This window comes from Andrographis paniculata, unplaced genomic scaffold (assembly GCF_009805555.1).
Source record: "Andrographis paniculata isolate CXL003 unplaced genomic scaffold, ASM980555v1 Contig79END, whole genome shotgun sequence".
Lineage (NCBI taxonomy): Eukaryota > Viridiplantae > Streptophyta > Magnoliopsida > Lamiales > Acanthaceae > Andrographis > Andrographis paniculata.
Genome location: NW_026137616.1, coordinates 2,229,163 through 2,239,813, shown reverse-complemented (window position 1 = coordinate 2,239,813; position 10,651 = coordinate 2,229,163). Strand labels below are relative to the sequence as shown.

At 29.3% G+C, this 10,651-nt stretch overlaps 1 protein-coding gene across 1 annotated transcript; it reads left to right on the top strand.

Moving 5' to 3' along the window:
* Nucleotides 1–1,291: 1,291 nt before the first annotated feature.
* On the top strand, nucleotides 1,292–5,000 carry LOC127240490 (uncharacterized). Its single transcript, XM_051259203.1, has 12 exons — nucleotides 1,292–1,420; nucleotides 2,239–2,336; nucleotides 2,436–2,522; nucleotides 2,595–2,712; nucleotides 2,798–3,022; nucleotides 3,223–3,365; nucleotides 3,452–3,646; nucleotides 3,733–3,823; nucleotides 3,909–4,077; nucleotides 4,185–4,292; nucleotides 4,374–4,467; nucleotides 4,943–5,000. The coding sequence occupies exons 1-12, from the start codon at nucleotides 1,292–1,294 to the stop codon at nucleotides 4,998–5,000; spliced, it is 1,515 nt and encodes a 504-aa protein (XP_051115160.1).
* The last annotated feature ends 5,651 nt before the right edge of the window (nucleotides 5,001–10,651 follow it).

Sequence of the window (10,651 nt, the reverse complement as noted above, 5' to 3'; positions counted from 1 at the left end):
CAAGTTTATTTACCAATTACACTAAAATAATAATTTTAAATTTGAAATAATATTAAACATCCTACAAAATATTACAAGAATTTGCTATAATAATTTCACTCAATACAAAATATTAAAAATTTTGGGAAAAAATAATGAAATTGTATTATTGATCATGGTGACTAAATACAAAACATGAGTCAAATCTAAGTAATCTATGCATAAAACCAAATATAAATATAAATCTAAAACTAAATATTTAAAATATTTCAACACACAAAATAATAAAATAAATTTTCAAGTTTATTTACCAATTACACGAAAATAATAATTTTAAAATTTGAAATAATATTAAACAGCCTACAAAATATTACAAGAATTATGTTTGTATTAAGTAATATTTATACATAGTAATAAATTTTATTATTATCCTAATTATTTCAATTTTTATTCTACACATAGAAAAGTAAAATATGTATCTAGTTGTATTTACCAATTACTTCAAAAAGTAAATTTAAATTGTATTTGAAATAATACATTTATATTTTTACCCAACTTATGTATCAGGTTGTAATTACCTACCAAATAATAATTTTATATTTAAAATAATATATTTCTATTTTCACTTAATGCACAAAAAATAAAAAATTTTCAATTGTATTTACCAATTACACCAAAATAATAATTTTAAATTTTGAAATAATATATTAAACAGCCTACAAAATATTATAAGAATTATGTTTGTGGTATTTTATATTACATAATATTTATACATCATAATAAAATTTATTACTATCTTCTAATTATTTCAATTTTTTACCCGACACATAGAAAAAGTAAAATGTGTATTTAGCCGCATTTACCAATTATATAAAAAAATAAATTTAAATTGTATTTGAAAAAATATATTTCCATTTTACCCAACTCATAGAAAATTAATAAATGTATCCGGCTATACTTAACAATTACACCAAAATAATAATTTGAAATTTGAAATAATATATTTCAATTTTTAATCAATACGGAGGAAAACCAATTAAACCAACATAGTAATTTCAGAATTTGAAATAATATATTAAAGTGTTTAAAGAATATCACAATAATATATGTTTGTATTACATAAATTTATACATGGTAACAATATTATTTTTATTTTCCTAAATAAATATATAGGAACTTAAACAAACCAGCACCATTAATTATATTTTCCTATATAAATATACAGACCTTATACGGACCAGCAGCATCATCGTTTTGATAGACTATCGTCTTCTCATCTCAAACTCCTCCAAGTCTTTCTTAATCGGAAAAAATGGCGACCTCAATGGCGGCGGGAGAGGGCAATGTTGTTCCACCACCTAGCCAGCGGAACACTGCGCCTGTGGTTAGGAAGGTGGGGAGTCGGATTTATGATCCCGTCAATGGGAAGACTTGCCATCAGGTATTAATTACTCATTTGCATTCGGTGAGGCTGGAACATCAGTTGGTGTTTGGTTGGGGCTGAATTTTTTTGTTTGATGCTGTCATTTTTTTTGAACTGTGAACTATCCATTATTGCTTGTGTCTTCTTTGTGTGGAGTTCCATAATTGAGGTGCATTGCATTCAAGTGATTTTTTATTTTTTTACTTTGTGAATTAAGCTTGATTGAAAGTGTTATGTTCTATACTCGTGAAGTTGATGCGGTGAATGGATTGGACGTGAATAACATTTTGTACTTGTTAATTTAGATCGTAATGCATTTAATTTGAAGTTAAATATAGAGATCCAATGATGAAGTAACCTGATTTTGTTGATTTGGACAGTTTCAAGATTTACATTACCTTTTTTGTTGATCTTGAAGCATGTTGTAAGTCTGACTTAAGATTCGGTCAATTAGCGAACGTGGAGATTATCGATTCGATTTGGCTCTTATTTGTCGTTATGCATTAAATTAAAAGTTGAGTAGTTTACTAAATCTAGGAGCACATTTACTGAATCTTGATTAGTTTACCATTGAGATAGCTTTAAATGCTCGCATACAAGAAAGAATATTGTGAGTAGTGAATATTATGCTCAGATTATTCATAGATTGAGACAACTAGTTTGGAAACATAAATTATCTAGTGTGGCAAGTCACGTCATTTAGTCGGTTATTAATTTCTTGCTTCTTTTCCTGTGGCTTTAATATGCTTGGTGAAGCTTTTACGACTTATCCTCCGTGAAACAAGTTTTCTAAATTGTTTTCATTTCCTCAATTTTTATGCTTGACTTTACGCAAGTGTCGGCAAAAGACCTTGGATCTTGCGGTAGCATGCAAGCTTCAGAGGATTAACAAACCATGCCCGATTATGTACTGTCACAAGTGTCTCTGGAACAGGTTATTTCTATCATCTCTTCATTACGATAATTTTCAATTCAACACCTTATTGTATATTTTCCGAATCTTATTTTATTGTGATGATTTTTTCCAAGTTAGATGCGGCGAGAGGGCTGAGGAAGTAGCGGGTTTGGGGCAGTGGACTTGCCCCAAATGCAGGGGCATTTGCAACTGCAGCGTCTGCATGTGAGTCTTCTGAATTATTTTTGAATGACTAATTTGCAGCATTTTCCTGATCGCGTAATTATGCATCGATAGGAAAAAAAGAAATGATGATCCCGCTGGTATTGCCGCAAAGAAAGCAAAAGCTAGGGGATTTTCTTCAGTCGCTGAAATGCTTCTTAAAACAACGGCGGAAGAGAGAGCTGCTGAAAAGGTAGATTCTTCTATCGATGTTTACTGAAGCAGTCTAATGTTTTGGTTGCCAGATTGATCATATGCTCTCCTTCTGAAATTTGTAGGCCTGTTTGGGTTCTACCTCTGCCGAGAAGAAGTCAAATGAGCCTAACACTCGTCAAAAGAGAAAGCTAGATTCTGGTAAAAAACATGAATCTGAAGGGAATGGTTCATGTGATCTTCCCTTGCCAGAGGGAGAAGCGGTGAGTAGTGTGGGTGGAGTTGATTTACCCACAGAAGATGCCGGGAATGCCTTTCAGTTCATGGAATTTTGTGCTACTTTTGGCAAGGCAAGTATCTTTATGTGTTTGTGATGTTCATTTTACTTAGTTCCGACAGCACACGACATTTATGTTTCACATTGTCAAAAGCTATTTATTAACGTTGATACAGATATATGGTTACTCACATTTGTTAATTGTTTTACTATTGTTACTATATTTCTATTTGCTTTTCTCTTCTCATTGCTTTCTTGGTTTGGGATGGACAGGTCTTTGATGTTAACAAGAAGCAAGCTGAACTTATTCTTCGAGACATCTATAATGTGACAACTGGATGCAAAGGAGAATTTTCTCCAAATATCCACTTTCATATTAACCTCCTCTCTCATCTACTGGAGGATCAGGGAAAAGAGTATGTGTTGCCACTCCACATCAAATTTTCCTGTATTTAATTTACCTCAATGACTTGACAACTGTGTCTTTTTTTTCATTGCATAGATCTGTAGAAATCAGCCCATCAGATGGGGAGAACTCCTGGTTTGATGCGCTCAAGGAATTCTTGTCTGCATCCCAAAGTGTTCTCAAATCACAGAGAATTGATTCTCTTGAGAACACAGATGATTATGATACTTTCACTGCTTCGGAAAAGCTTAAGCTTTTAAACATTCTCTGTGATGAAGCTCTCGTAACTGTGTAAGTATTGTTTTCCTTTCATTTCATTTTACAATCTGACAGTTTTTTAAGTTTACCTTTCTATACTTTTTTATTTCACCGGATAGAAAAGCGAGGAGCTGGATTTTAGGAAATAATGCAAAACTTGCCAGCAAGGTCGAGGAAGCTAAAGAAAAAGTTAATGCTGCAATGGAGAAGGTAATAGATAATTGCTAAATAATTTTCTAACCCAGGACTTCTGTTTCTCAGATTTTTTATTCTCGGATACTTGAACTCTATGCAGGAGAAGCAGTTGAAGCAGAAAATGAAAGATGATATTGCGCAAGCAATTATTGCCCAGGGGGGTGCCCTGCTTTCAATTTCAGAGCGTGAAGCCATTGTTTCTGGTACCAAATCTGAGTTGGAGCAGGCTCGGGCCGAGGTCCTCAAGTCAAAGGCCATGCTTCCAAAAAGTAAGTATATTATAGCCCCTATATATCTTCATACTATTTTTGTTTGCATATTGCCGTTTAATCACATATATTTCTGAAAATTGATTGTGTGCTAACACTTTTTGTAGAAGCGAAGATTCCCGATGCTGTAAGAACAGAGCCAATAATCGTTGGCATCGGTGGCCATGTGTACTGGAAATTGAACTGTTTGGGGGATTCGGAAGTGCTCCATCAAAGTAAGTCGTGGAATGTTTTGTAATTTAATCACCTAATGCTTATACCTAAAGCTTATTTTTCACAACTGTTACTCCCAACAGATAATGGAAATGGGGATTCCCTTTCCTTAGACGAGAAATGGTTCACCCTTAATGATGAAGGGAAAGAAGTTGAAAAGCATGCTGCTTATGCAAGGTATGTCCTCATCTACATCAGACTTAAGTCTATTCTTCACCATGAAAAAGAAAAAAAAAATTAGAGTGTGTTTGTGCTTTGAATGCTTTCGGGGTGTTGGATATACATTACTTTATATAAGAAATAAGATTTCAATGTGATTTTGAATGTTAGATTGATTTTAGATGTTATGTTTTGATTGAAAAATAAGTTTTGGATATTGTGGCTATTTAGGTGAAAATTATTTTAACAGTAAATAGAGAGACACAGCCATTCAATGCATATATGTTTCCGTGGTTACTCCTAATTATTGGTTCAAAATACACTTAGTGGGTGCATATTAAAGATTTTTCTCTTATCTGTATTTCAATTGAATTACTGAATTGGAAAGAAATCTCCATCACTTCCCATCAATATTTTGCCCTGTTTTTGTTGAATAATCACTCTATTTTCAGTAATCAAACTTTGTATTCACAAAGGGGTATGTTTTATGCAGCAGCGTCAAGCGTAGAAGGCCAAGGAGGACTCTGAAGAGGAAGGATGCTGATGCTTAATTCGGTTCCAGTCGAAGAAGCTAGCTGAGTTCCACTCGTTAGATTCTTCTGTTGAGGAGAGTTGTTCCTTGGAGTCATGATCCAAATCCACCACATGGACTACTGGGAGCTGCTGGTTGGGTGAGGCAAACATCTTAATGCTTGTGATCGTATGGGACTAAATGGGAAATTGGCTCCTAGTCTGGTGAGGAAGTGTATAGGCTATGCATCTATCTGGCAGTGAAGTATCGCTTTCTGAAGCTCGGCTGTTCTTGAGTAACAGCGAATATTGACTACTGCTCTTCAAGTCCTGTCTCACTTATGGAGTGCATGTCTTTTTCAGCTTTCTTTTTTCTGGATCTCAACAAGAATCCGAGCTTGTTGTTCCGCCAGTTCCTTCTCCAATTCTTCTCCCTCTTCTTCAAAGAAGTCGAATGTCCGGCTCCTTTGTTGGTTATGATGTCCTCCACCATGATTGTCTCATCGACTGTTTGCTCTGTTGGTTGCTCTGCAGGCTGTTTGTTTTCATCGCCCTTGGCAAATTCAATGGCCATCTTATGGATCCCCTTGATGATGTTTTCTGATCTAGTAGTTTGGACTTCATGAATGATTGGGAGGATGGTTTGTGTTCACTGATGAGACTCAATAATCAAGTTTCCTCCTAGTGTAAAATAATTTTCATATATGTTTTTAAAGTTATTATGGCTCTATTTTTTTGGCAGAAAATGTGTTTGATGAATTTTCTATTATCTGGACTTTTTTTATCTTTTTGTTTAATTTGAAGAGTTGAAATAGGTAGATATCATTTCAGATGTAGGTATATGTGTTTGTTTTGTGTTTTTAGTTTAAGATATATATTGTTTTTTATAAAAAAAATAATACTTCCTCCGTCATGCAAATGTGTGTTCATTTGATCGGGCACGAATTTTAATAAAAGTGAATAATAATTGTTATTTTTTCTTTTATAGTAAAAAAATGTAATAATTTTTTACTGAAAAAAATAAATAAGAATATTTTTCAGTGACAACAAAAAAGGAAAGTGAATATAGATTTGAATGAGGAAGAGAGTATTTCATATTGAATTTGAGTATATAGAATATATATATATTGTATTTTATACTAATATTAATTAAAAAATCATATTGGAATTTTTAACAATGATATATTACATCATTAAATTTTAAAATTTTATTTGTATTTATTTTTTTATTGAGCACACATAAAACTTTTCAATTATATGCGAAATACTGAATTAATCTACCTCTATTTTATTATATGAAATTGCATACAAGCATCTGAAAAATAAAATATTAAACTTCACCTATAATATCCAACAGACAATAATTAAACTCACATAAAATATCATCATAGTTTTTTTTTCACTTACAAATTATATTATATGAAACTGATTACAAGTATATGGGAAAATAAAATATTAAACTGCCAACATATTTATTATCCTAGTTATTTTTACAAATTACAATTTTACACTTACATATTGTATTATATAAAACGACAATAATATTAAATTACCTTACCCAAATATTATTATCCTAATTGTTTCATTTTTTATCCTGCACATTGAAAAATAAAGATAGTATAAACTAGCATTCTAGTTGTTTTTCACCAACTACATTTTTCCACTTACATGACGTATTATGTGTCCACTAGAAAATAAAATGTTAAATCACCGGCTCATATACTATTTATGTTTTTATTGGAAACTTAGAAAAAATAAAATGTGTATATACTATCATCCAACTCTTTTTATCAATTACACTTTTCTACTTACAAGTTGTATTATGTGAAATAACTTACAAACAAACTCAAACAATAAAATGTTAAGCCGTACGCCCACAAAATTTATTTAGCACACAAGAAAAATATAACATGTATAATCACAAGTGTTTTTGCCAACCACTTAAAATTTGTATTATATAAAACTTCTTACAACACATTGGAAAAACAAAATATTAAACCGATTATATCAAAATTATTTCTATTTTTACCCGACACACGAAAATATAGTACATATATTCAACTGCATTTACTAATTACACTAAAATAATAATTTTATATTTAAAATTATATATTTCTATTTTTACTCAATACACAAAAATAACAATTCTAAAATATAAAACAATACATTAAACTGAATAAAAATATTATAAGAATAATATTTGTTTGTATTATATAAAGTTTAAACATGGTTTATTACTATGACAATGATTTCTAATGTTATCCTTCACACACAAAAAAAAAATATATGAAAATAAATTTAAATTGTATTTAAAATAATGTATTTCTATTTTAACTCAACAAAATGAAAAAAAAAAAAAAAATCATATACACAGCTATTTAGTAATTACGCCAAAATAATACTGTAAATTTAATATATAGTAATATATTTCTATTTTTACTCTCTATCCATAAAAAAATGGAAGCACATTTTCGATTGTATCTACAGATTACATCAAAATAATAATTCTAAATTTTGAAATAATATATTAAACCACCTACAAAATATTACAAGAATAATACTATGTTTGTACTACTTAATAATAAACTTTATTACTATCCTATTTATTTATATTTTTACGCAACACACAAAAAAATAAGATGTATGTCCAGTAGTATTTACCAATCAAACCAAATAATAAATTTAAATTGTATTTGAAATAATTTTTTTTTTTTTATCCAACTCATACATCTGATTATACTTACCAATTACACCAAACTAATAATCTTAAATATAAAATAATATATTTATATTTCATTCAATACACAAAAAATAAAACACGGTGCCAACTGCATTTACCAATTAAACCAAAATAATAATTTTACATTTTGAAATAATACATTTAAACCGCCTAAAAAATATTACGAGAATAATATGTGTTTGTATTAAATAATATTTATACATAATAATAAATTTTATTTACTATTATACGTATTTCTATTTTTACGCGACAGGCGGAAAAATAAAATGTGTATCAAATTGTATTTATCAATTATACACACACAAAAAAAAAAAAAAAATTATTTAAAATATATATTTTTATTTTTACCCAATTCATGTATCTATTTATACTTACTATTTACCAATTACCGTGGGACAGGACAATATTGTTCCATCGCCTAGGAAGTACATCACTACGCTCGGCTTTAGGAATGTAGGGAGTCGTATTTATGATCCCATCAATGGGAAGACTTGCCACCAGATATATATTATTCATTTGTACTCAGTTGGTGTTTTGTTGGGGCTGAATTTTTTTGTTTGATGCTGTCATTTTTTGTTTGAACGGTTGACTATTGATGATTGCTTGTTTGTTCTTTGTGTGGCGTTCGGTAATTGAGATGCATACAAGTAATTTTATTATTGTTTTAACTCAGTGAACTAAGTTTGATTGATAGTCTTATGTGTTATTCTTATGAGATTGATGTGGTACATAGATTGGAGATGAATAATATTTTGTACATGTTAATATGAATCGTAATGTCATAGACTGTGAAGTAATTAATGTAAAATTAAATAGAGATCCAAATGGTGAAATAAGTTTTTTATTATTTTTACTTTGTGAATTAAGCTTGATTGATAGTATTTTGTGTTACTCTCGTGAGATTGTTGTGGTGCGTTGATTGAAGGTGAATAACATTTTGTACAAGTAATTTGGATCGTAATTCAGTGGATTGTGAAATATTTAATGTGAAATTAAATTTGAAATCCAAATTGTGAAGTAAATTTTTTATTGTTTTTAACATGTGAATTAAACTTGATGGATGGTGTTATGTGCTATTCGGGTGAGATGTTTAATTTGGATCGTAATGCAATAGACAGTGAAATAATTAATATGAAATTAAATAGAGATCCAAATTGTGAAGTAAATTTTTATTTATTTATTCTCTAAATTAACCTTGATTGGTAGTATTATGTATTATTCTTGTGAGATTAATGTGATGCATGGACTAGAGGTGAATAATAGTATTTAGTATATGTTTATTGTGAAGTAATTAATGTGAAATTAAATAAAAATTCAAATTGTGAAATAAATTTGTTATTCTTTTTACTTTGTGAATTAAACTTAATAAATAGTGTTATATGTTATTCTCGTGAGAATGATGTAGTATATGGATCAGAGGTGAATAACATTTTGTACATGTTAATTTGAATTTTAATGCAATAGATTGTGAAGTAATTAATGTGAAATTAAATATAGATCCAAATTTTGAAGTAAATTATTTAATGTTTTTACTCTATGAGTTAAGCTTGATTGATTGTGTTATGTGTTATTCTCGAGAGATTGACATGGTGAATTGATTGAAGGTGAATAACATTTTGTACATATTAATTTAGATCCTAATGCAATCGAGTGTGAAGTAATTAATGAGAAATTAAATAGAGATCCAAATGGTGAAGTAATTTTTTATTTTTTTTACTTTATAAAATGAGCTTGATTGTGTTATGTGTTATTATTGTTAGATTAATGTGGTGCAAGGAATGAAGGTGAATAATATTTTGTAAGTGTTAATTTGGATTGTAATGCAACATACTGTGAAGTAATTAATGTAAAATTAAATAGAAATTCAAATGGATAGGTATTTTTTTTTTTTTTTACTATATGAATTAAGTTTAATTGATAGTGTTATGCGCTATTATCATGAAATTGATGTGGTGCATGAATTGGAGGTGGATAATATTTTGTACATGATAATTTGGGTTGTAATGCAATAGATTGGAAACTAATTAATGTGAAGTCAAAATAAAGATCTAAATGGTGAAGTAATGTTATATTATTTTAACACTGTAAAATAACTTTGATTGATACTATTACGTAATATTCTCATGAGATTGATGTGGTACATGGATTGGGGATGAATAATCTTTTGTACATGTTAATTTGAATCGTAATGCAATAGATTGTAAAGTAATTAACGTGGAATTCAAATGGTGAAGAAATTTTTTATTGTTTTTACTCTATTGAATTGAGCTTGATTGATCATGTTATGTGTTATTCTCATGAAATTGACGTGATGAATGGATTGGAGATTAATAACATTTTGCAAATGTTAATTTGGATCATAATGCAATAGACTGTGAATTAGTTAATGTAAATGTAAATACAAATCCAAATGGTAAAGTAATTTTTAATTGTTTCTACTCTGTAAATTGAGCTTGATTGATAGCGATATGTGTTATTTTTGTGATATTGATGTAGTGCATAGATTGGAGATTGATAACATTTTGTACATATTAATTTGGATCGTAATGTAATAGACTGTGAAATAATTATTCTTAAATTAAAAACAGATCTAAATAGTGGAGTAAATTATTTATTGTTTTTACTATGTGAATTAAGCTTGATTGATTGTGTTATATGTTATTCTCGAAATATTGATGTGGTGCATGGATGAGATCTGAATAGCATTTTGTATATGTTAGTTTAGATTGTGATGCTATAGACTGTGAAGTAATTAAAGTGAAATCAAACAATGATCCAAATGGTAAAGTAATATATTTTTATTATTTGAACTCTTTGAATTAACCTTGATTGATAGTATTATGTGTTATTCTTGTGAGATTGATGTAGTGCATGGATTGAAGGTGACTAATATTTTGAGCATGCTAATTTGGGTCGTAATATCATAAACTTTGAAGTAATTGAGGTGAAATT

Bases quoted from the DNA above. Each gene is read 5' to 3' on its own strand.
- LOC127240490 (XM_051259203.1), top strand. From the start codon at position 1,292: ATGGCGACCTCAATGGCGGCGGGAGAGGGCAATGTTGTTCCACCACCT. The intron at 3,647-3,732 runs GTAAGTATTGTT...TTCACCGGATAG, and splicing joins GATGAAGCTCTCGTAACTGT to AAAAGCGAGGAGCTGGATTT. The intron at 4,078-4,184 runs GTAAGTATATTA...CACTTTTTGTAG, and splicing joins AAAGGCCATGCTTCCAAAAA to AAGCGAAGATTCCCGATGCT.